Genomic DNA, 25,602 nt, shown 5'->3' with positions numbered 1-25,602 from the left:
TTTGGCTTGGTTATTGTTGAGTTGTTTGGTGGGAGGAGATCAAAGCAGTTAATGTGTGACTTGGCCAATCTCCATTCAACATGTCTAAAATACCACTACGGAGTACAGCTAATGATAATTAGAGTGATAGAGAACAATAATCAAATTCAACAAATGTTCTCCCTTTTTGTCTACTTGTAATACAACTTAGATCTCCTCCCCTGCACTGTGTGATACTTTCTACAGCATATGTATTTTATTTTGTCCTGTGGCTTGACACCGCTGCGCTACACTACGGAGTACATTGACGTCATTTCTCGCCGTTTTGCCAAGACTCCGCCCCAACGTCATTTGTCTTGTTTTATTCATCTTCATTCCGGACTTTTCTATTTATATTCGGGCTCATTCTTATACCCAATTCCTGTTTGTTTACTCTCTCTCTCTCTCTCTCTCGCTCCCTGCCCCTCTGTCTCTGTCTCCTGTGCGCGTTTGCTGAGATGGGAGTTGAGATACCGTAGCCGGCTGTTTCCAAGAGGAGCTTATCTCCAAGCAGAAACTTCAAACCATGCGTTCCCGCTCCCCGTCTCCCTCCACTCCTTTAAATCCGGAGCCCTCACGGGCCGAAGATCGAGCTTCACTTGGATTACCTCCCATGTCTTATGTGCAAGCCGTTGTATCCGGTAAATGTGAAGTTCCCGAACGCTCTGCGTTCGAGAATGAAGGATCCCCGCTCCAAATTGATGGCCAGCCTCCCGGTGCGTCACTATTGAAAACAGAGGGCTTCTCTCAGCGGAATGGGCTTACATCTTCTCCTCTGCCGAGGGGAACTCATACGCACCGTGGGAGCGCAAGGTCAAGAAGGGCAAATGGCTCGCAAGGAAACGGCGCAAACAACAATCCAGGTAGAAGCCGCCGGGGAACTTCAGAGCGCACCGGGTACGAAGTCCCTTAGTTTATCCCTTCTACTACTTCCATTGCTGGGACCTATTCTAATATATATGCATATATGTTGTATATAGCTTGCGCTGGGCTCCGCTCAACGTTGGCCTTGACAGGCGTCTCCAGACCCTCGTAGTCCTCTACCACACCATCTCCGTACCTGTCTTTCTAACAGTCTTCTTCTTCTCCTGTGCCATCCCTCTCTTCTGGCCTCTCCTCCTGCCCTACTTAGTCTATATTTCTCTATTCTCCGACACTGCAACATCTGGCACGCTGGTCCGCCGTAGCCAATTCCTGCGTTCACTCCGCATCTGGAAATATTTCGCCTCCTACTTCCCCGCCCGTCTGCACCGCTCCGTTCCCCTCCCTGCTACCCGAAAATATGTTTTCGGCTACCACCCTCATGGCATCATCTCCCACGGAGCTTTTGCTGCATTTGGCACTGAAGCCCTAGGCTTCTCCGACCTCTTTCCGGGAATTACCAACACCCTCCTCACCCTAGACTCCAACTTCCGTCTCCCCTTCTACCGCGACTACGCCCTTGCCATGGGACTGGCCAGTGTGTCCCGCGAATCGTGCGAAAATATCCTATCAAAAGGCGGCCTCGACAACGCCGGCATGGGCCGCGCCATCACTATCGTCGTCGGAGGCGCTAGCGAGTCGCTCGACGCACAACCCCATGCCATCCGCCTAGTTCTCAAACGCCGAAAAGGCTTCGTCAAACTTGCTATCCGCACAGGTGCAGACCTCGTCCCGGTCCTCGCCTTTGGTGAAAACGAATTATACGAACAGGTTCCCTCCGACCAGCACCCGCTCATCCGCAGGTTTCAACTCCTCGTCAAGCGCACGATGGGTTTCACTATCCCGCTATTTCATGCCCGCGGCGTCTTCAATTATGACGTTGGCTTAATGCCTTATCGCCGTCCGGTGAATATTGTCGTTGGTCGACCCATTCAGGTTGTACAGCAGCATGATCGGGCCAAGATTGAGGATGCTTATGTTGACGAGTTGCACGATAAGTATGTGCGCGAGCTGCAACGATTGTGGGAGGAGTATCGTGGTTTATTTGCTACGGAGAGGACATCGGAGTTGGAAATCGTCGCATAAGAAGGGTAGGGAATTCATTGCTTGTAAGGTGATATGTTGGAGGCTATGTGTGGGTCCGTTTGTCAGGAGTGTATTTTTTTTTCTACCAGAGGGGGTTTTAGGTTCTGCTTGAATACTGAGTTTGGGTTTGCAGCTGGGAGTTTTTGCTGGATTGGTTTATGTTTCTTTGAGGCTTCTTAGTCGGACGCTTGCTTGCGGTTACGTAGTTAATTAAGATTATTAAAATTATCTTTACTTTCAAGCGTTTGAATAGCGACTGCATTTATCGCTTAGGAATTGAAACCTTTCCAGTAGCTGGTCTGCATTGATGGTCAGAGTAGTGGGATGTCTGTATATCCGGGATTGACACCTCGCTCCGCTGATAAGGGACACTGAACTCGGAGAACAATAACGACATATCTATGGTACTCTGAAGAACTAAACAATATCTTATGTCCCACATCCTCCTCCCGTTTGCCGTGCGCTATTGCTAGAACGCTCATATAACGAAATATTTCTCCCAAATACAGTGGACAAAACAGAAGAGAAAAGAGGTTGAGACGTATGAAATTCTGTGAGATGTAGAAATGGACGATGATCGCTGTGAAGAAACAAGAGGACAAGGGGGAGCCGATTGGCGTCCAGCAGTGACCAATATGAAAAATAAATACAGGAAAAGTAAAGAAGTGAAGTGTGAAGTAAAGGGATATCATTAACCAGCTTAACTCCTACCATATAATCCCCTTCCAATGCCACGTCCCATCCACATTTTTCCACTTCCCCTGCTCAATAGCCTTATCCCACCCAAGCATAACAGCCAGCAGCCGACACCCAATGCTACTAACCCCACAAACCACCGCGTCCGCCTGCCCTAGCACAGCTAGATCGAGCAGGTACGCTCGCCCAACCAGCTGGCGCAGACGCAGAGCTTCTTTAGGAGGATGGAAACGGAACAAGTCTATGTCAGTCGGTCCCACGCTTCGCGGCCGCAGATGCGGTTCGTTCTTTGAGGCGCGCGGGCTCCCCGCCGCCCGCGGAGGTGGCGGTGCTCCCAAAGACCAGAACATGTCACTAAAGAACCCGCCTTCCCAGCCTATGTTGCCGTCCATCATGTTTGGGGTCCCTCCCTTCGCTGCCGTAGCGGCGTCAAGTGCCGCCTTGCTTACCAGTGTAATCATCGACTGTGCTTTTTCCGCGTCGGACAGCTCCGCAGCCGAGTAGACATCCGGGTCATCGGAGGCAAGTAAGATTTTGGACTTTTCCTGGTTAAGAGACACAGCAGGTTTGATATTGCCCCCGCGGGAAGATATCATGATGTTATACGCCGCATCGCTGTATGTTGCTAGAGGTAGGTAGGACTTTTGGTATTGGAATTCCATGGGGTGAGAGTCGCCGTGGCGGACGTGGACGCCCACCTCAATGCCTCCTTTATTTCGTATCGAGGTATTCAGTTCATTTACGCGTTGTTCAAAGTACCTAGCATCACTGCCCGTCAGTTGGAACAAGGCTTCATAGCCGCTGCGGAGGAAACCAAATATCTGTTTCTGGCGATGCACTCCCCTCCTGTGCCCGTCTTCGAATTTTTCATTGAAACCATGTCCGAACGCCCATTTTGTAGTAGCCGAAGATATGAGGAGATGTCTAGCTTGATGGGGACAAGGCAATCGCTGCGACTGCGGAGGGGGACGGCAGGAAGGCATTGGTGGGCGCCTAAAGTATGTTGTGTATCGGCCATATGCCCAATTCGTGTCATCAACAAAAACTTCCCTTCCTTCGTATTGAGCCAAGCCGTAGCTCATCCATAAACCCATTAATGTCGCACCCATCCCCGCATCGTCTGTCTGCATGACATAAGTCAAAGACTTCTCGCAAATGGGCAGCTCCTGGCGATCGATATATATCTCACCACCGACTACACCAAGTCCTCCTCGAGAGATTTCGCGGCCACGCGAACTTGGAAGTAGTCCTTTGTCTTCCGCATCAGGAACGTCTATGAAATTTTTATCCTTCCAGTAGTATGCATGATGTGCAGTATGAAGGGCTGAGGCGGGTTTATTATTTTTAATGTTTTCCATGTTACGCGACAACTCCATTGCCTGTGAACAGATGCGAGAGTAGTCAGATGGAGGTAAGGGGAACTCGAGATTGTGTGGAATTGAAATTGTCCATCGCGATCTTCCTTGTTGATCAGTCACCATCACTGGGCTGGGGCCCTTGGGAAGGTCATCACTGCCGACTATTTCGAAGGGGTCACCCTCGGTAGAAACGTAATTGACAGGAGGGGGAGGACGCCCCGATCGCTGCCATGAAACACCAAACCAAATAATCAGAACTACTCCAATTATCCAAGCGAAGACTCGCCAGGCTTTCATGGGCCAGGTTCGCGAGGGTTTCTTGCCGTGGCGGGGAAGTATCGAGGGTAAACTCGGCGACGGGAGAGGAGAATCAGCCAGTGGAACGCGGAGACTTTGTTTTGACAAAGGAGTTGGACCGAAGGTGCTCCTCGTTGGCGTCCGTCGCAGTGTCATGTTGTGGGAGCTGTGTTTAGGGACAAACATTTTGGTAGGTATATCGTCGCTCAACGACGATTTAAGTGAAATAAACACAAAATTGACTGTACAAAAATCCACGTGAACGCTTCTTGAGATACCCGCTAGACAAATGATGACGCCGATGATCGATCAGTTGACTCCGCTTGGTAACCTTCTAGGCAAAATAACGATGGGCATGGAATCCTTCGCAACCCGCTCACTGTTGCAAACGCAGATCCCAAGGCGGTCAACCTGAGCCATATGTAAAATCAAGGAACGGTATAAAGAGGAAGCCGTAGAGAAAGCGTAATTGAAGGGCACGAAGAATGGAAGCGAAGCTGTCGGACTACCAAGCGACAGACAAGAATCAGATCTCCTGTGGTGATGGTGCTAGATCATTCGACAGCAAGCGAAGGAGACGCCCGACAAATGCAATAAAATTAATTGTATCTAAATAGCATTCCGTATTCAACAGGGAGAGGATGCTTTGCCACGGCCGGAATTCTCGTTGTACATGTACATGTACATGTACAAATAGAGATAATGCAGATAGGCAAGGCCCCGAAGGAAGGAGGGTAGAAGAGAGACCAGTGACAAAAGTCGTTGTGTGTATCCGTAAATATATGTATGGAGAATTGGACCTGTGGTTTAAATACTTTAGGAGGACCGTCCATGCGAACCTTGAAAATGTGAAACCAAGGACTTTTTATCAAACGTGAGAAGGCACCGTAGAAAGGATAGGCAATGGTTTCAGCTAAGATCACGAGAAATCGACGAAGGCCAAAGATCATGGGCTAGTTATGTCCACAGGAGCAACCAGGGGTATCCAGAAGTTCCGTCTTCCATTCCTGTCTGGTTTATATCTCGTGACTCGCGAAGATACTCATCGTGGACCGACCGGCAGGCATTTCCACACCCCAGTTCCACTTTTGAAATCTGGAGAAACTCGGCACGTTTATAGGACAAGATTTCTATATTCGAATCGACAATAAAGAGATGTCTTGATCTTCCGTCTTAATTCCAGCAGGCTGTCTGGCAGTGCATGATAATGATGGATGGATAGGTTGAGACCAAAAAAAAAAACCCTTGAATACTAAAAAAGAGCGGCGGTCGCCCCAGGATTTCAGAGAGCTTTCACTTCACACTTGGAAAATGCCGGTCCGGGAAGAGAGGGACCTGGTCGTTCTTAACTTATGCGACGTCATTAAAGGTTGTCTCGTCTCGGAAGCATGGCATGTCAGACCTGGGATGGGTAGTTTCTGGAAGGCTAACTAGAAGAACAAAAGGAAGAAGAGGGCGAAGAAATCCCAGAATAATAAGGCAAATTATTGCTATGTGCCACAAAAAGAATCCAAGGTTGAGGTTCCTAAATTGAAGACACGCACCAGCTCCCACAATAATAATACTCCGTAGCAGCGAGCCTGATGTCTGGCGTTGGCGGTTTTGAAAAGTTCAACACGGAGTATCAAGGATTCTGATAGGCCAGCTAGAATAGATCTCGAAGAAATTCCGTCTGTAACTAACGTAGTGGGGGCCGGGGTTTCATCTTTCGCGCCGTTTGGATGAGCTAGGCTCCGGTGGACCTGGAGACAAGTACTAGTACTGTGAGGTGAGTGGTGGTGCAGAGCGTTGTCTGAACAGAGTTGAACATCGTATCCTCCGTGTTCCAACTATCCAATCGGGGATCCTGGAAGTAGTTGGAAGGGCGTCTTAATCCGTCTTTTATTCTCTGTGTCAGGTTATAACCTGAACAACGGCGGTATTATTCAGTGAGAGTGGACAAAATAAGACAGCATGCCGGAGGCCGTCCCAGCGCAGAACCAGGCGCCCATGGATAATAATACGATGAGAGACGCAGCACTACCGGGTAGAAAGAACTGTGGTTGGGTTGGTGATTGGAGTTATTTTATGCTGGGATGATGCGGATATCAGAAAAGCTGACCTCAGATTACCGGATTAGGCAAATAAGGTGCCCGTCAGGTGACTTGTATGGAATGCCAGAAAAAGACAGGCATTGAGTGAGTAACAATGTGCACTCCGTACTTTACATGTATGTTTTAATCCATAACTATACCGGAGAAGAGCAGGGAAAATTCTTCATTCAACCATGGCTGGATCTATCATCTAAACTGTATGAACAATGTCTAGCACCATGACCTAATATAGTACATTGTCAACAAAGACAGGAAGAAAGGTAAAATATCGATAGCATAGAGAAGTCGACAAGCTACTATCCCTCTCTCTATCCCACGACTGTAGGGTACAAGCCAGCTGACAATTAACGTAGGAAGAAGTAAAATAACAATAAATAAGTAACGACCATAGAGCAAATATAGGAAAAATAGCCAAAATAAAGTCAGATGGTAAAAGCAAACATCTCGCCGCAATCTTATCTTTCATTTCCCGTTTCAGCATTATTTAAGATAGGTAAGGAAGGTAGTCAGCTATATAGACAGAGATACATCGGGTTCAGGTAAAGTAGAGAAAAGGAGCAAGAAAAGAAGCAAAGGAGTAAGAAAAGAAAGGGAGTAAAGAAAAACCATGGCAGGCACGAGAATGATGAAATACGCGAAGTCGTAGTGAAATCTGGCCTGTCAGAAAAAACATGCTGATAGAACAAACCAAAAGCAAAATATACCGCCAAACCAGTCCTTATAGAGGACATTGTTGACGCGAAGGAAGAGGGAAGCGAAAATGGGAATTGGAAGAAGCGTACCAAAACAAATACAGTGTCAAGATAATGGGTATCAGGAAAGAAATAGAAGTTACTATACAAGGAAGCGTAAAGGCGGGGGAGGTAGTTAAAATGTGTGGAGCAAAATTGGCGGTGGGACTACCAACAGAAAGAAAAGAGTAAACCATAGAACGCGGTCAGGAGAAGGGTGCCCGAGGGAAAGAGACAAGGTGGAAGAAGCCAAAAAAAAAAAAGGACGAATAATATGGCAATCTCATCACTGACGTCGAGATTGTCAATTCCAAAAGGGGGAAGGAAGAGGAGAGAAGGGAAAAAAATAATCACGCGGATTGGATATCTGGGACCGAACCGCGAAGTGCGGTGACCATCGCGCCCATCCCAGGTACAGTATTCGATCCAGAGGATGACTGCCGCCTGCCGCCGCCATTGGCAACACGCACGCTACCTCTAGTGCCTTTGACCAAGTGGCCGCTTTCCACCCTATCCTGGATCATCTCATCAAGCATTCGCGACATCTCATCAACGCTTCGTCGTTTCTTCTCCTTCTCCTTCTCCCTCCTCTCCCTTTCTTCAGTTTCCTTGTCCCTCGCTTTTCCCTTTTCCCTCTCCGTCATACCCATCTTCGCTGGAGACAGGAGGGCAACCGGGCTAATCGCCTCCGTAGCAGCACCGCCACTCTTTGTTGAGCTGCTGTTGCTTTCAACACTCTGGTGGCCAGATTTTTGCTTTATTTCCTGGGGTATTGAGTCTGGCGTCAATTGAGCAAAATCACGTTGGCGGGCGGCTGAACGCAACGCTGCAACCATCCTGTCTTTGTCATCTAGCTGGATACGCAATTCTGATATTTCCATGTCCTTCTCGCGAAGTATGGCCATCACCTCCGGGTCATCTATAGATGCCGCAGCGCCTTTGAGATGAGAAAATCCCATTGACATGCGAGAGTGGCTTGAGCGGCGAGCTTGTAGCAGTCGCCGTTCGAGGGTTGAGATATATCGGTTTTTATCGGTGAGGTCTGCTTGAAGGGCATTGACTTGCATCTGAAGGCTTGCCATTCCATCGGCAAACTCACCCATCGTGTCATCCTCGTATTCATTATTGATAAAGTGAGAGTTTGATGCCTGAGTTGAAGGCAATGCGCCTTGGCTTCGCATTGAAAGCATCGAACCAGATCTATTTAGAGCAGAACCATTTGCGCCCAAAGTAGACTGAGATGCTGAGGACCGAATAGACCTAATACTAGACTCGATTCCGCTTGCTGAAAGTCCCGAAATCCTTGTGAACGTAGATATATTCCCATTGGAATTCACACCAGTGGACTTGGAGCATAAGATTAGACGGTTCAAATGCTCGATACGCTCCTTGAGGGCTGTCCGAGCGAGCTGCATTTCTAGCATTTGTTCTTCATGACGGTTCTCTGCCTCCTTCTCGAGCATCTTTTGTTCCCACATCTCCTCTTTCTCGTTTTGAACCCTCGCTTGGCCTTCAAGTTGGGATCTGAGCGATTGGATTTCCATGCGGTAACGCTCTAAGAGAACTCGACTACCGGCATCCCCCCCAGTGCTCCCTAGCGCTTCTTCAGCTCTTTTGGCATGACTGACAATGTTGTTCTTCGCTCTAGCCGCGAATTTCAGGGTATTCAATGTTTCTCCCGTGTGAGATTGGGCGGAAGCGGCACTCGCACCAGATCCGATCTGGAGGGTGCAAAGAATGCTGACAAGAGAATTGCCTGACAGAGCAGGTTGCAGCAATCGTGTTAATTTGCTGTCGCGATACGGTAAATGTTTCCCGTCTCGATCGGTGGGCTGGCCATTCTTATCCTTATCCCCTGATAGCCTGGCAATGACAGTGCCGAGAGTAAGCAAACTCTTGTTGATGTGAGCGCCTTCTGTTCTCCGTTCCTTATTCTCTGCCGCGCGTTCGGATCCAGCAAGATCAATCAGACTCAAGGTTGAGACACGCACTCCACCCGGGGCCATTGCCGTGCGCTTCTCCTGTGAAGAATTCCCTGCAGGAACTCGTTCTCGACTTTCCACTACAATTTGCACAACGGCATGACTCCGGGAGCTACGGGCGTTAAATTGCGTACTTCCAGTCCTTCGGGCGTGGTCACCTCTTGCAATAACTCGTAATAATTGAGTTGGACTTTGCACAATTTCTTCCTTGAGAGGCGAGGCGTATACACCTCGTTTGCTGTCTTCTCTTAGTTTGATTTCTTCCTGTTGCGGAGCTCCAGGGCCGGTTCCGGAAGGAGGCGGCGACAGCAAGTCGTGGATTTTCTCATTGTAAATTTCTAGATAGCTTACACGAAGTAAAAACTCGCGATGCGGTGTTTCCCTAATGTAAGAAAATATGTCTGTAATGGCCAAGGGGATAACTCCTGGAGATGTAGCAGTGCCCTGCATCGAAAATGTCTTTCCAGTCCCAGTCATTCCGTACGCGAAAACTGTACCGTGATAACCTTCCATAACCCGACGAACAAGTCGTTTCGCACATGAATCGTATACTCTAGCATTGTTATCATGAGCTGTAAATACATTATCTGTGGAGCATCGAAAAAATGTCAGTGTGGTGTAAAAAGAAGCCTTGTAAGATTTCGACAATTACGAGGGAATTTACCATAAAAGTAATCTCCTGATTCCTTTCCACGGTGAGATACAAGCGATCTTCGGCCGTCAACCATCCATTCTCCATCGGATTTGGAGTTTTCTCCGCCGCTCGTATCGGGTCTAACTCTGACGCTTACTATGACGTTCCCTTTCGCCTCTTTTCCCTCAGAAGAGCGTTTTCCATTGCCAGAAATGGCATCGGACTCCTCTCGGCCTCTTCGCCCGCTATCGTCGACTTCATCATAGGTGGTGGCACTGGTCGAGTAGGATCCCTGGGCTGATGAGCTCCTGCTCTGTGGTGGGGAGGGGATACTGAAATGACCCTCGGAATTTCTAGCATTTGGAGCATTTGGAATAGACTTCCCATCTCCACTACTATTCAGCAGGCTGGGTGTTCTGGAGGAATTAGGTCCTTTGAAAGTATTCCCTGAACTAGTGGAAGTTCTTGCCTTCTTGAGACGTAAACTGCTCGACGAGGTGAGTGGTTTCGATTGGTCTGGGGATCGTGATTTGGTCGAAAGTTGGGAGAGCGAAGAAGTGCTTGAGTTGACAGAGGGGCGGTTTCCCGCTTTAGGGGGTTGGGGAAAAGCGGCAATGCTGACAGCACGGCGCAGGGTTTTATCAGGACTGCCTGGGGCGAGACCGACAGAAGGAGATCCTGGAGCAGCGACGCCGGATAAAGTATTTGACGGTTGAGGCATGGCCAATGCAGAAGGGCGTGGTGAAGCAGAGGGTGTGCGAAGTTTCGAGGGCTTTAAGGTGGACGAAGGAGCTTTGGAAGTTTCTGAATGGGCCAGCATGCTTTTCTTTGACCTTGTAACAGGCAACGGAGGAAGCGCTGTAGTAGGAGGATTTGTCGAGGGGCGTGAGGGTTGTGGGAGTGTCGAGGCCATGTTGAAGGGATTTTTGTGTAGCCCGATCAGAGTACCGCGAGAAAACGCAAACGTGTAGCCACTTGGAAGGAAAAGGTGACACAAGAACGTAGGAGGGTGTCAAATAAAAATATCGGTGAATCACCACAATATCCAACGACCTAGGAATGGCCACTGCGATTTGGTAATTTCGCGTGCTAAATTGCTTGGATCCTTGGTGGTATATCCATGGAGGTAGACGCGTCTCTATCGGGTACGGTTATGTTTTTGGTTACGGTTTGAATGAATGCGCGTGCTTATCCGGAGTTCTCTAAGGTAAAATGAAGGATGTTTGGCGAGGGAAACAAGGTCCGGCCGCTGAAGAATCGATCGGGGCAGGACGGGTGCAGGGCGATGCAGATGTGGTGGAAACTTAGGTCCTAGAATCTATCCAGGCGTGTTAAAGAGGCGATTGGAACAGATTTACTCGGGAGAATCGAAGGGCTGGGAACTACATATGTCTTTGTGTGTGAGAGATTAGCGGTTTGTCCTTCGATGTTGAGCAAGGGGAAAACGCATGGATTTGAAAATGATAAGAAAAACCCAATGAATGTACATGTACATCTCATGAATCTTCCATGACAGGTCCAGTAAGTCAAAGACTGATACACTGGTACACAAAGGAATATGTTATTCCAAGCCACGAGAGAGGTACACAGCATCAGAAGGTTGTCCTTGGGGTTGGTTGGATGCAGGATAGTCACATTTTGCTGCAGCTTCAACCTCCCAGATGTCAGGGACTGAGAGCGGGATGTTGTCACTGAAGTATCATGTTACACTCAAGATTAAGGCCAGACAGACAGACGAATGTCTCGCAGATAATCCAATTATAGCCGGTGGGTACGGAATATATCGAAAGGAATAATAAGGATTGGCGAAGGTGCTAAGTAAGCGATAGGCGGGACGAACAGGACCTCGACGTCGCAGGAGAATATTTAAGAAAGCAGACAACAAAGTAAGGAGTAAAAAAGAAAGTGGAGACACACAGCTGGGCAATCGGGAGAAATCTACGGAGGACAAGTAGTAAGGAAGCTCAGACAACCCCAGGGCAAGAGAGCGAGTCTAGGAGTTGAACAGAGGAGGAGTCGGAGTCCTAGTTGGGATCGATGTTGTGGAGAGAAGAGACGAAAAAAGGAGATATTTAACTAGATAGATGAGGTTGGGATGGATGGATGGGTATGAATGAATGAATGAATGAATGGATGGATGGATATGGATAGATAGATGGATGGATGGAATGAGGCGGTTGGTGGTGATTGTGTTGTTCGTGTTTGGCAGGACAAGACAATAATATTAATAAAAACGAACGATGTAAACACAACAACACACTACACTATTTACACCACACTACTCCGTAGTTACACCACCACCCGCACTACAACTACTACACTACTCCGTACACTACAAACAATACGTTCACTCTGTCCGCAACTGTAATCCTGCACTATGATTGAGACATTAACAACTATTAGTTATTTCTATCAGATATCGTCGCTATTATGGCTCATATACATATGTCTCAATTCCATTGCCTCCTATCATCCTGATACAGTTATTATTACACCACGCGCCCAGCCCAAAATCCCCGTCAACCAGACAACGCCCTTTGATAAAATATGCCAGATTATTATTAATAAGGTTCAGGATAAGGAACGGACTGGTCCCCTGGCTCACATCACACATAACGTGTTCGCGGGGAGCATCGAAAGCCCAAGGACCACTGCAATAGTTATACAGACTGCTCTCTACCCTACCCTACCTCCAACAGAATACGGATGTTGGAGGAATAAGGGGGAAACAAGGAAAAAAAAAAAAAAAAAGGGACCCTCTCACAGCAAAACCATCCTCCTCTTCTCATGCTTCCGAGTCAGTCCCTGCCCTGCCCGCCTTTGGAATCCCAACACTGTCAACGCGACATGCATGCTGCTTGGCCTGGTTTGTTTTTGTCGCAGGGGCCTCCGACCACTATCATTATGATTAGGCTCTACTAAGTTATAGCGTACACAGGCAGTCATATTAAGCTCTGTCTAGTCACAGAACCCGGTGTGATTCGGCCACCAGTGGATTCGCTTGCCCAAGGTTTCAGGCTCTTCATTGGCTGTAGGCGGTGCGCGTTCCTTCGACCGAAAATCCCAAGGTTCTTGTTTCTCGTTGACCGTTGGGTGGGATAGAACGCCATCGCGCCGCCCCCTCGAAAAAAGATAATAAAACCAAAATAAAAACAAAAAATTAAAAATAAAAACAGGTACGGTAACTACACTCCCTTCTGCCCGCAAGCAATTGGTAAAAACCGAGCTCGTTCCCCCTTTTTGCGAAGTAATCAGAAATGCCGTCTTTTCTGCGCGTTGCTGTTGTTTATTTCAATAAGAATAATAATGCAGGGATCGTTGTTATTATTCTCCTTTCCTGTGTGGCCTAGTAACTCGGTTGGCTGCCACGACATTCGATTTTCCTTAACCGTTTTTTCTCAAAAGTTAAAGTCTGTAAGTTAGTTGGTTATTATCTGCTACTAATAATATGTTCATTCACGAATCCCAGCGAGAAGATTTGTCTGCGATCATTTTGGCCTCCGGTTTCAGGTACTTACATTTCCATGCGATCCTCAAAGTTTACCAAAGAGGCCCCTCTTGGAATGGCTATATATCTGCCCTGCTATTGCGGGAAAACCTTCGATTATTATTAAAGATGGACGTTGCACCAACTGTTCCAGAGTGGAAGATCCATAAGAGGCCGTCTGTCCAGAGGCACCGCTAGGGAAGTCCATCTGGAGAACAATGTACGAAGTTGGCTAAAACCTATATGTCAATACCCCTTCGGCTTCATAGCAGAATATACACAGTAGTTAAATAATACTCGCAAAACCTATTATTATTATGTCGCGTGGCTAGGATCCGTCAGAAGAAATCCTCTGATACAATACCCCGATCTCATCATCGCAGCCCTCTCCTAGAGCTCTTGACTTGACCCCCGCAGACTCTCTACGGCTCAACGATCCTCCAGTCATACAAACATGAAGATTCTTCTTCTTCTTCTTCTTCTTCTTCTTCTTCTTCAATTGTAGACATACTGTGTACTCCGTACATGGTCATTGGATTGTCACTGGCGTTCTCACAGTGGGTCGGAGCGATCAACAGGGGTTATCCACTAACTACTACACTACGTTTATTTCGTCCACGTCGCTCACTCGTGCTGTTCCTGTCGGCTACGATTCTTTACCAGTCTCTTCACATTTGAACAGCCAACCAGGTTTCAACAAATGCAAGAGATAGCAGACTTAAGTTTAATGAAATGATCTGTCCTGATTCAGGCGAGGATTCAGAGCCTGACTTATGAACGACGGCAGATATGAATTGAAGTCGCTTATATACATTCCTCTGCACTATCTAGAGACAACCACAGCAACATATTTGATTTACATGCATGAACCTGCAATGTTGGCCCAGTGAGTTCGTTCATCGGGCCTGTTGTTGATGCAACTTACGAGACCATTGTTGTGACTATTGCGAAATTATCTGTGGAGTCTCTCACACTTCCCATAGAGACACTTGTAGATGATACTGTATGTATGTATCGCTCAGAGTATGACTATGATAACTATCCCACCACAAAGCAATTTCGACTTGGTGTCAATATAGGCAAACCAACTATCCCAATTGCACATCCGCGAGTAGACACTGCAAATAAAATTAACGTATATGAAGGCCAGCTCTCCCAATCCTTGCTTCTTATGCAGGCAGAAGACAAAGATCACAGCATAGTGGACTTCCCAGATCACATGTAATTGTTCATATTTTCGATCCTTCCCCCGGCCCGAAAGTCGGATTCGAAATTGGCACTTGTGTCAATCGCGATGTCCAGATGAGATTCTCCCGGCTGAGTTCCGTCTTGTTCGGCTAGGGCAAGTGCTATAGACACCAAGTTTTTGATCTTAGAGGCATATTAGTAATTGTCTATCACTGTGAGGAGAGGACTTACATCCTGACTGTTAAGCTCCCTTTGCACTAGGTTCTCGAGGTCCAAGCTGTTGTAATCCGGCAGTCCTTGACCTGCAAATGCCCTTCTCAGAACGCATTTCCAGATACTCCTCCTTTGATCTGGGCTAAGGGTATTATAGTTGATCTTGAACTGGATTCTGCTAGTGATAGCATCATCAATATGTGAGACCCGATTGGTTGTCTGGAACTGTAGAAGAGGTTGAACTTGGTTGGTTGTTATTCTAGTGCTAGCGGCAACTAATATATGTGTGGGTCACGTGGGTGAGGGCCAGTGGAGAACCTCCAACACCCCCTCATTCTGCGCCGGCCATCTAGCCCACGCAGCCACAAAAGCACTCAAATCATTCAAATCTGCAATAATAATTAATTACACAAAGTAGAGTCTAGTTTTCTCATAAGGACTAACTCCATACATGCAAATACACGCGAATATGCAAGAAAAAACACCCAAATCCATCCTTTCTGTATCTGTATTACCCCCCTCAGTCATCCGAACACTGCGGGGTCTCATTTCTCATATTTTTATCATTTTATTGTTATTGTTATCATTGTTATCATATAGGCACACTCAGTGGCCTGGTTATCGTGGGTTATCATGATTATCATATAGGCACACTCGGTGGCCTGGTTATCATGAGTTATCATGGTTATCATATAGGCACTCGGTGGCCTGGTTATTGTGGGTTATCATGGTTATCATGGGGTATCATCTTTATCCTGGGTTATCATATGGGCATTCAACAGCCCGGGTATCATGGTTATCAGTATCATGATTATCAGTATCATGGTTATCATTTTAGTAGGCATGCTCAACAGTGGTGTATGTAGGTGCTGAGCTTTCATTATTATTCTTTGTTCTATTCTTCCAATCAACAGAACACTTTTCAGAGTGTGTGAACCAGCAGTAAGGCTCTTCATGATCATCCTGCTTGCAGTGAGTGCACTTCTTGTTGTTCTTCTTATTATTCTTATCCTTCTTAATGGTGTCTTTGGCATTCTTTGTGTCATCCAACAGCAGGCGGAGTAGTATATCCCTGCAGAGATCAAGGAAATCATCTTCTAGTGATGTGACATTATCATCCTTTGCTGCATAGTCCATGCGATCTCTGATAAAGGTTGATCACTTCTTGGTGAGGCTGTTGAGGAGCTTGTTGAAGAATATGAAGTTGAGGATATTAGCATATCCAAGGTGAATATACTCAACGCGGATTGCAAGCAGGTGTTCTATGAACAAGTGATTGAAGCCATCATAGATAGCAGTTGCACTGATATCATTGAATTCCTTGAACAGACAGACTCTGTGGATTTTCACCTGTTCTGAAAAGAATGCTGCTATGATGTTCCATAGAGCAGCAGAACTCAGGGAATCTTGAGGTATAGTAAAAAGAGATTTGACTTCAATAGAAACAGAAGATCATACAAAATTATATAGTCAGGAGTTGCATTCCTCCCAGAATCATTTCATATCCTTAGAGGCATTCTTCAAGGGCTTGCTAGTGAGGATATCTTCTGTATGAGATTGCTTGACAATAAGCAGGATCTCTTCCTTCCAAATGGGATAATCAGATGTTGATTTGAGAAGACCTGGTTTTTGAAGGTATTTGACATGTTCGCGGAATTCTTGAAGAACTCTGCTCAGTGCAGAGATGTTGTCTTGATTTTGAAGGTATTCTGCAAGATCAGAGCTTAGATCATTGTCATCATTGACAGTAGTTGTAGCTGGAGTGCTTTGATTGGCAGGGACAGTTCTCATTCAGTGTATTTCCTCATCCTTCTGAGCAATAAGCTGCCTCAGAATGGTGGCTTCATCATGATCTGCCATATCTTCGGGTTCTGGAGAATTATCTTGGGCTTGATTATTACATCATCTTCGCGCGGTTATTGGTGTTGGAAAGAATCCAGCTATCTGATTCTCTGGAGTCTCTTCGCGGTTGATCGATCTCGTATTGACAGGCATTTGATATGGGGTATTTGAATGAAAAAAGCAGCTATTTGAAAAGCTTATTGTATGATTATTGCATGGTTATAACACTTTGTAGAAGTGCAAGGGCTTCATAACCTGTAGAAGAGGTTGAACTTGGTTGGTTGTTATTCTAGTGCTAGCGGCAACTAATATATGTGTGGGTCACGTGGGTGAGGGCCAGTGGAGAACCTCCAACAGGAACATGATGCCTTGGTAATATTCAAGTGTTTGCAAGAATACACAGATTATGGCATTGTGAATTATCTCTGAGGGCAAGTGCTGCTCTAAGTAAACATCTGCTTCATCAAGTAGGAGAAGAGCATTCCATCTTGAAGCGCGTTGGAAGATACCTGGAAGGCGTGCCTCAACGCTTTCTGCACTAGTGCCCAGCTCGCCCGCGGAGACCAGTATTATTGTTAGTATGTGTGTAAGATGGTGTTTAAGCAGACATACCGAATAGAGTGGCTTTTGAAGATGCTCAGATAGGACCTCAGCCGTTCAAAGTCTTCCCCACACCTGGTGGGCCGCTATATAAAAGTCAGCATGCAATTATGAATTCATATGATCAGTCACCGCACTATAGAAGCACATTTAGGCCCTGGCCTTTCCCAACAACAAAATCATCAACACGGTTGCCAGATTTTCGTGGCATGTGGGCCTCAGAAAGAGCCTGTATGGCCTTCTTTTTCTTGTCAAGAGTTGGAGATGGGCGACAGCAGCAGGCTGCCATTTGATATCCTCAATGCCATCAACAGCAAATTCAACTGTAGACATGTCAGTTGGACAAGAAGCTCAAGCATACTGAATCATGATGCTTATGCCATAACTTCTTGTCAAGGCTGAAACCAAGTACTGTCGGATTGCACAGGAGCACATCATCTCCAGCCATGTCAGCTGATTCCTTCCCGATGCTTTTGATGACATCTGTAGATATTTCAGTGGTACCCTCCACATCCAAAAAGAGCCAAATATCAGTTGCAGACCTAGAAGGCTCGCTAATGCTGGGTTTCTTGTAGTTTGGGTTGGTTTCTTTGAAGTGGGCTGGATCAACCATGATTTGGGATTTGACCATTGATGGTCACCTCAATTGGGCGTCCTTTCTCCATGTAGAAGGCCTTCTTCCCAAGGTACTCAACGTGATTGATACCTGTCAATCCAAGAAATCTGTGACCACAGTTGAGTAGTTGCTCCCTTGCATCCCTTTCGTTTGAGTGGCAATGAAGAGGAAATACTTCAAGTGTGTCAATCCACTTGGCGCCATGAAACTTTTCAATTGAGAGATGAATTACTGTTTCACCAAGGACCTTTCCATCAAAATCGAGATAACAACCTTCCATGTGAAATTACTTCACCCCACTGATTGTATTCCATTCTTCTCCAAAATCATACTTGACACATCTTGGCTTTCCTGTGCCGAAACACTTGGTATATACCAAAGTATTTGATTTGAAGAGGGTCCAAAGTAGGTCATATGTGATGTGGCCGTCTTCTTAGAGGGGGTTCAGACTCTATCTCGTGAGTCATAGGCTGTCTTGATGTAGTCGATGAGCGACTCCAAGTGTGATTCATGTTCGGCGATCTTACTCTGGTCGACGTCCCGATAGAGTTTTAGTCCTCGATATAACCCTAATTCGGGTAGATAGTGGTGTAAGAGATTCTGCTCAACCTAAAAGACAGTCAGTCAAGGCTGCTGGAAGTATAGAAACAGAGAGGACGTACAAATGGGACTGGTTCTTTCAAGCTGATTCCTTGAACATCTCCCAAGATAGTCCTCAGGATATCGCGCAAACTCTCCGACTTGATGTCAATGTGGAACTTCGTCTCTTTCGTATCCTTGTCTGTCGGACAATAATCAGATACAGTACACCATTATGGGAGTCATTACTGACCCACTCTTCTGCGGATAATGAAAACGTATCTGTCCAATGTAGTTATCTCATGAGTTGACTTTGCTGGCTCCACAAGTGCATACTTGTACATCCTATGATCCCAGATGTATCGAAAATGGTTTGTCAGCAAGATCCCACTCATTTAGCAGTGGTATCATACACTTCTTCAACTGATTTGAATGCGTTGGTGTCGTTGGCATCAGTTTTAGCCACCTGATTGTCCCTGGTATCGGGTTGAGGACCGTCTGAAACCTGAGCCGATCATCCGACTGACCATCCCCATAAACCTGAGCTGATTATTGAGTTCGTTCTCTGGAGCTGAAGCGTTTGCTGTTTTTTCGTCGATGAGCTTCCAAATGAGTTCCTCAACATCCTTGAGAGTTAGGGGTTCCGTAGATGCCGCATATCTAGGGGGCTTCAGATGCTGCCTGGGGGCACTCGCACTTCGTTGCAGTGGAGGCAATCTCCATGCTGACGATAGCTCTGATCATTTCAAATAGCTGTTGGACATCACTGAACTTGACAACGTGTTCGGTTGATGACAGATTCGGGCTACATCTCTATTGGAGCCATGATCAATGTAGAGAGGGTTGGCAGGTGGCTTGATAAATATGTGTGAAGAGAGATCTAGACAGAAGTAGTTAAGAAAGCTTAAATATGAGTGACGATTTGAAAACTGCAGAGGTTGTGATTGAACTTCTGAATCCAACGCCCTTTTATATTTATTCCTCAATTGATTATTTAACTATTTAAATAACTATTTAACTTCTCACTTGGCTAGGATTCTTCAATCAATCAAGCCCATCAACTTCATATTCAGAATCATCACAGAGTAAACAACGTCCTTCAAGGTCTATCTATAGGTGGATATATAATAGGTTGAACTTGTGTTAAAGAGGACAGACAGGGTGCTTAAAAAATAGTTACTCGAGACCGCTGACCAGGTCAGGCCGCGAACGCAGTCGCAAGATTCCAAAGACGCGAAAGAACTACCTGTTTGAACGCATCACAGTTCTTCCTGACACTGTCATGGTCCATTTGATCTAACCTAACCCCGTCATCCCACTTACGATACTTGCCGCTCCCATCAGCATCAAGACAGGTGAGACACGCCCTGACAACATCGGCATACCCAGATCCCACCAGCGCCGGAAGCTTTTCCTCCGCAATCTTCAACAGGGCATTCTTCACCTTCATCTGCCCGTCCCTACTTCTCATCCCCTTCCGTGTTAGATCCTGCCCGTCCTTAAACCCAGCTTCGCGGACTAATAGCTCAGAGGGCTCGAAGCTTCCCTCGACATACTCATCATCATTCAACTCAGACTTCCTGACGAGCAAACTCTCCCACATTGCAATCTCAAAAAGGCAAACGCCCAAACTATAGATGTCATGCCCCATGTTACTGAGAGTGTTTTTGCTCCATTGATCTGGGTGGCGGTAGATAGCTCTGTGCCAGCCCTTGTCCTGTTCTTGCAGCTGTTCCATCCCAGCATGCGCCTGCATCGACCACCAGCCAACAAGGTACACGCTTCCATGTCCGGGCCCGACATCCCAGAGGCCATTTGTATCTTCAATCGTGTTGTTGTCCGGGGACGCCACATGCTCGTCTGGCCCCGGTGCTTGCGGGCCATTTATAATATCATCATTGTTCTTATTATTCTTGCTGTTCTTGATATTGTTTTCTCGGTCCGCTTTCCACCGCCTCAAAGATCCAAGACTATTTTTCGTTCGCAGGTTTGACTTATTAAAGCTTCCAATTCTCGACATCCTCCTGAAAATTCCAGGTTTAGGTTCCAGTGGGTCATTGGCTCTCTTATTCTCGCCCACTGTCACTTCCTGACTAGGGGTTTGGAGTGTGGCATTCAAAGTTACGCCCTCCAAGGGCACGTCTTTGAAATCCTCGGGTGGCCCCAGGAAGAGAATCGTCTCACTCCGTATAGCGGAATGCACGAAGCCAGAGAGATGAGTCGTTAGCACCGCTTCGGATAATTGAGTCGCCAAGTCCAATCGTCTCTCAAGGGGTATGGCATGTTCTAGCTGCTGTCCTTGACTATTTGACATCAGGGCCAGCAGTGAACTTGTCGGATGTTTTCCCCAATCGATATTTCTTGGAAGCAGGAAGGCAATACGTCCATTCTTGAACCCAATGCATGGCAGGAACCCGGTCTGAAAGGGAGATCCGCTATCATCCTTCCCACGTAAAGCCTGACAGTATCCAGCGATCCGCTGGCTCCTAGAAGAATTCTTCCCTGGCTCACAGGATTGGACTAGAATGTCAATTCCCTCGAGTACTAGTCGATCATCGGGTCCTCTCGGCTTATAGTTAGCCTGTGTGCGATATATACCGTCACTGACGATAAATTTTTCGCCATCTTTCACACGAAGCTGGCGGGAGCTCAGAGCCTTTTGCGGGCTGACCAGCGCAGCATCCTGTAAGAGGCGTGAGAGGAGATCGAGCCGTTTCTCAACGAGCGCGATGTTCCTTGTTGCCTCTGCCTCGATCCACAACGCCCATTTCAACCTAGCAAAACGATCCCCCTGAGGGTTGTTACGTTGTAGGTAGGAGCTCGCTTTATCCAAGGTGGAGACGGTTGTTCTGAGGACCACTTCAAAAGCGGCAAGGTCCCTTGGGTTGACATTGAACTCTCTGGCTTGCAATTTTTCTTTGAGGGTTTGTAGCGAGGGTAGTAGAAGGTCCAGTTTCAGTCCGCTAAATTGGATTCCAAAGTTTTTGAGTTCCTTGTATCCGGTCTCCGCATTGGCGTAGGATTGCGCTGCCGCCCGCGTAGCTCTCGCAAGGCGGATGGTTGTCTCAATCAAAGCTACAAGTGAGGCAGCAGTGCTGACGCCTTTCCATGCTCTTTTTCTTTTCTTTTCTTTTCTTTCTTTCTTTTTTCTTTTTTCTTTTCTCTTTTCTTTTCTTTTCTTTTCTTTTCTTTTCCTTTCTCTTCTCTTCTTTATCTTTTGGGAATGGAACAGCGGGTTCGTTCTATCTCTCCCTCCTAGTTCTACTTCTTCTCCTATGGATACAGAAGATGAGAGCACGCGGAGGAAATTTTTAGCAGCTGACAAAACAGAGAGGGGCAGTCTTGGCTACGTCGCATGTGTCAATAAGTACATGTACATGTACATGTATGTACTGTACAATAAGAGTCAAGGAGATTTTCTGGCATACAGGCCACAGCTGTTTGACAGCAGAGGGCTTCGAGGCCGCAGCATGTCTCAAATTTGGTCGTGCAGAACACTGCCTAAATATTCATGAGAAGAGTTATTTGCTTTTACAAACGTTCTGAAGCTTTTGATTATGTATTATTTTGATATAAATATTCCTTAGAGTGAAATACATCTGATAACTATATTTATCTATATTGTTATTTTAATTCATATATATCTGTTATGAAGAAGCTGAAAACACTTCAATTTGATAGATAGAAAATGAAAATAAGCACTGAAAACCAAACTTATATTCTAACAGCAGAGAGCAGAACATGATAAAATGAAGACTTGAACAATATAAAAATACCCAGCTTCATTCTCAAGAACTGTGCTCAGATACAGTTGTCTGAATATCAGCCAGAGCGACAGCCTTCAGCTCGGCCAGGTGTACAAATTGTTTCTCATCCTCCATCACCTCGGGATGACTCGCAATCGGTAGATATTCTTGAAAGGCTGCCTCACTCTTGAAGGTTAGAATCGCAAACCCATCGTAGGTGAAGGCGGCCGAGTCGCCCACCAGGGCCGTGACTGGGTAGTGAGGAGGGGTGGCATCTCGCTTCAGGTAATACCGAGTATGAGACAAGGGGAATCGCGATCCGGTAAGGCGTTTTAGTAAAGGAACATGCTTGTTGTCCCAGTGGTCTTGAAATTCAGCTGGAGAAATGCCCGATTTCCGCGTGACGAATACAACTGCAGTGAAGTTGGCGGGAGTCATTGAGGAAGAACACGGCCAAAGCGCAGACGTTCGAACGAAATTAACAGCAGGAATCACCAAGAATAGAGCAAGGTACAGTATAGTTTGTTCTCAGTTTCAGACTTGAAGTATTCCCATGGTGAAATTCACAATCACAGAATGTATAGCATTTATGATGGATGTGGAAGATTAGAGAGCTAACTGCGGGGTAAGTTAATTGAGTCTTTAGCATTATTATTATTAACGTGATTAAGAAATGTAATCATCACACCAAGCATGACAGACATAATGGCCTGAGAGGAACCATTGATATGGATTGCTAAAACGCAGCGTCGGTTGTTTCTCGCATCAAGCCACGAAACTCGAAACTCAACAGAGGTATCTCCTCTCCACTGCACATTCAGGGCAGGCCAGGATTGTTTTGATAATGTGTGTCGACGCAGTGGAGTCGCCCGTTGGGCCGCGATAAGAATGATTGATGCTGATTCATACACAATCCCTCGCACTGTTTACTCTGTACTTCGTATAGATGGATAGGCAGCGGCTGGGCCCGGCAAAGCTCTAGCACTAAGTTTAGCAGCGTTGGTGACAGTGATCAAGTTCACATTGCTGTTTATCCTCTCAAGGTTCACCCATCCGCTAGCCCCTTCTGCGCATCCCTCCGCGCCTGTATAATTTAGATTCCTGTATCATCACAGAACACAAATACAGCGAGAAGGGTTGGGGGGGGGGGGGGGGGGGGGGGGTTTGTAGTACATATTGAAATGGGATCTATATAAGCAATTGCCATGAACATCTTTGGCTGCCGGATCTGGCGGCAAGAGCACCCATAGCACATCTCCAAAACCAGAGCTCTAGGGCCTGCAATTGAAGAACAATTTTTAAGTTACATATAGTACAGGTATTCGTGTGAGTAGTAAAGGATGGAACTACCCTTCGAAAATGTTTTGATTCAATTCAACCCCCATCTCCTTGGCCATATTTTGCATTTGAGTCTCCAAATCATCTTCCATCCCTCGCCCCCAGCCCAGAAGTTGCCTTATTTTGCTCACATAAAACCAAATGTCGGAGCTCAGCAGAACAAGCCTGAAGATGACGTGTCGGCCGTAGTTCCGAATCTTGTCAGCGAGTGCCAGTTCAGGAGACTCCACTAGTGCGCGGGATGCCCAGATGCCAGTTATTTTGATGCGGTTGACAGGCGAACCCAAAAACTGGTTGTTGGCTTGGACAATGCGGAAGTTACGGCCGATAAAAATAAGCTCCCGGGGCCACTTTGTCTCGTCACCAAGGACGTCACGAGCCGCTTTGCGCATAGCTTGTTGCATTTCATAGTGCCTCTGAGCTCTTTCTTTCTTGCTCAGTCCTTCCAGACCACGGGATGTAGAAAGATCGCCGCCGCGGTAGGGCTGTAGCAGCGTGGCTGAAGCAAAAATATCTGTGTTCTCCACCCCCCAACCACGCACTATAGTGTGTAGGGTTGCATTGTCGAACGTGAGAAGGGCCTTCCAGAAGCGAGCATATTCTTGGCGAAATTTGGGCTCCATATGAATGTAAAGGCCGTGATCAATAAGCACGAGTTCAGCTTTGCCGGAGGGTCGACGTCGCACGAGAACATTACCGGGATGCGGGTCGCAATGTAGCCAGCCCCAAAGAAACATTTGAGCAGAAAAGAGGTCCACCATCGTCTCCATCACTTCTTTCAGGGACAGTCCCAAGCCCCCGCGACCATTTTTGCCCTTCCAGTAGTCGCGGTTTGGCTTCAGATTCTCATACCTAGTCCTAGATGCAATGGCATTAGGTACTCTTCGTGTTCCCTGGTTGGGAGGATTGAGAGGTGTCCCATGACATCCTGGACTCCCTTGCCGCCACTCGCCTCGCCATGGTCGAGTGATCCCTTCCTTATCCCACAGCTTGACACCTTCGATCCATTCGGCTGTCATCACCCTTCGAGAGCTTAGTTCGCGGTAGACCTTTGGTATATACACCCTATCACGGAGTCGAGGTTCAGACGCAATTAGCTTCGCCATTCTTTCGGAATTGTTTGCTTCATTCTCAAAATCAGTTTCCAGGTATAGGCGTTCGCTAACAAAAGGAATGAGACTGTAAAATGGAATATCGAAAACTCGGCTATATATGTACGTTACGACCCTGTAGAATTTCAATCACTACTTGTTAAGGAGTATTCTTAAAAGCGACACGAGGGTAATGAGTTGAGCAGGGAAAAGGACAAGTGCGAAAACATACTTAAAAGCCCATAAATCCCACTTCACCTGCTGCGAAATCTCTTTCTTCTGGATCTTAATGGCGACCTCTCTGCCATCCGGCAACCTTGCCCAGTGAACCTGGGCAACACTGGCGCTGGCTCTTGCTACCCGTTCCATCACACCACTTCCAGGGTTCCCATCAAAAGAAACTCCAAACACCTCCTCCACGGGGCGACCAAAGTCCTCCTTTATGACACGAGCGACATCCTTCCAGTCATTTTGCGGAGCATCATCGAACATGCTCGAAAACATTTTTTGAAACTCAGGTGGCAGAATGGCAGATTGCATGGCAATAGCCTGGCCAATTTTCAGATACAAGCCACCGTTTGAGCGGAGTAAGATAGACAGACGCTCCGCATTTCTCGCATGTACCGCCGCAATCGACTCAGCAAATAGAGGCTCGGGGCTAAAATTTACTTTATAGTCAATCGCGACTAGCACACCCAAGCCAAAAGTGCGAGCTGTGCGTGTCAAGCAGGAAGCATAGAATTGTCTATCAATCCCATAAACAATGCCACCACCCAGAGTTATGTAAAAGAGGCGGCGAAGCCATTTTCTGGTGCGGGGATATGTTCTGGGAGGGGCGGGTTTGGAGAGTGAGCTTGGGGAAGGCGGAACAAAGGGCTGGAATCGCTGGCTGTGGATCGCTCTTGTGAGGGAGATCATATTAGACTGCGGAAAAGGGCTACGAGACGATGCTAGCATTCGGAGCGAATGGGAGGCGGGAGAACGCATCGTATAGCATGTGTAGACGCGAATGGCCGGGAAGGCGAAAGGAGTGGATGGTCAAGACATTGCTTAGGAACGGATCCCATACACCTAGAAAATAGTCCA

General features: G+C 46.8%; 6 protein-coding genes across 8 annotated transcripts; 1 reads left to right on the top strand and 5 right to left on the bottom strand.

Annotated features, from left to right (window-relative positions):
- The first annotated feature begins 301 nt into the window (after positions 1-301).
- On the top strand, positions 302-2,845 carry BDBG_01688 (diacylglycerol O-acyltransferase). The gene is made up of 2 exons (XM_002626971.2): positions 302-915; positions 999-2,845. Exons 1-2 carry the CDS (start codon positions 545-547, stop codon positions 2,023-2,025), a joined length of 1,398 nt encoding a protein of 465 aa, XP_002627017.2. The 5' UTR covers positions 302-544; the 3' UTR covers positions 2,026-2,845.
- BDBG_01687 (uncharacterized protein) lies at positions 2,221-6,417 on the bottom strand. Its single transcript, XM_002626970.2, has one exon. It carries the CDS (start codon positions 4,560-4,562, stop codon positions 2,733-2,735), a length of 1,830 nt encoding a protein of 609 aa, XP_002627016.2. The 5' UTR covers positions 4,563-6,417; the 3' UTR covers positions 2,221-2,732.
- A 1-nt stretch (position 6,418) lies between these two features.
- BDBG_01686 (centromeric protein E) lies at positions 6,419-13,563 on the bottom strand. Of its 3 annotated transcripts, none has more exons than XM_031720441.1 (4): positions 13,335-13,563; positions 11,304-13,228; positions 9,847-11,208; positions 6,419-9,769 (listed from the first exon to the last, which is right to left on the bottom strand). In XM_031720441.1, the coding sequence occupies exons 3-4, from the start codon at positions 10,727-10,729 to the stop codon at positions 7,551-7,553; spliced, it is 3,102 nt and encodes a 1,033-aa protein (XP_031576636.1). In that variant the 5' UTR covers positions 10,730-11,208; positions 11,304-13,228; positions 13,335-13,563; the 3' UTR covers positions 6,419-7,550. The 3 variants fall into 3 exon arrangements, with proteins under 3 accessions (XP_031576636.1, XP_031576637.1, XP_031576638.1); XM_031720443.1 differs by lacking the exon at positions 13,335-13,563 and having other exon boundaries at positions 6,607-9,769; positions 9,847-11,134; positions 11,203-11,208; positions 11,452-13,018; XM_031720442.1 differs by lacking the exon at positions 13,335-13,563 and having other exon boundaries at positions 11,452-13,191.
- A 5,976-nt stretch (positions 13,564-19,539) lies between these two features.
- BDBG_01684 (uncharacterized protein) lies at positions 19,540-21,451 on the bottom strand (the record flags this gene model as incomplete). Its single annotated transcript, XM_002626967.1, has 2 exons — positions 19,540-21,416; positions 21,442-21,451. The coding sequence occupies 2 exons, from the start codon at positions 21,449-21,451 to the stop codon at positions 19,540-19,542; spliced, it is 1,887 nt and encodes a 628-aa protein (XP_002627013.1).
- Positions 21,452-22,129: 678 nt separating this feature from the next.
- Positions 22,130-22,525, bottom strand: BDBG_01683 (uncharacterized protein; the record flags this gene model as incomplete). Its single annotated transcript, XM_031720440.1, has 1 exon — positions 22,130-22,525. One exon carries the CDS (start codon positions 22,523-22,525, stop codon positions 22,130-22,132), a length of 396 nt encoding a protein of 131 aa, XP_031576635.1.
- A 908-nt stretch (positions 22,526-23,433) lies between these two features.
- Positions 23,434-25,503, bottom strand: BDBG_01682 (Atypical/ABC1 protein kinase; the record flags this gene model as incomplete). The annotated part of the gene is made up of 2 exons (XM_031720439.1): positions 23,434-24,652; positions 24,749-25,503. The coding sequence occupies 2 exons, from the start codon at positions 25,501-25,503 to the stop codon at positions 23,434-23,436; spliced, it is 1,974 nt and encodes a 657-aa protein (XP_031576634.1).
- Between the last annotated feature and the right edge of the window lie 99 nt (positions 25,504-25,602).

Source organism: Blastomyces gilchristii (genome assembly GCF_000003855.2).
Source record: "Blastomyces gilchristii SLH14081 genomic scaffold supercont1.3, whole genome shotgun sequence".
Lineage (NCBI taxonomy): Eukaryota > Fungi > Ascomycota > Eurotiomycetes > Onygenales > Ajellomycetaceae > Blastomyces > Blastomyces gilchristii.
This window is presented reverse-complemented; position numbering and strand designations above follow the sequence as displayed.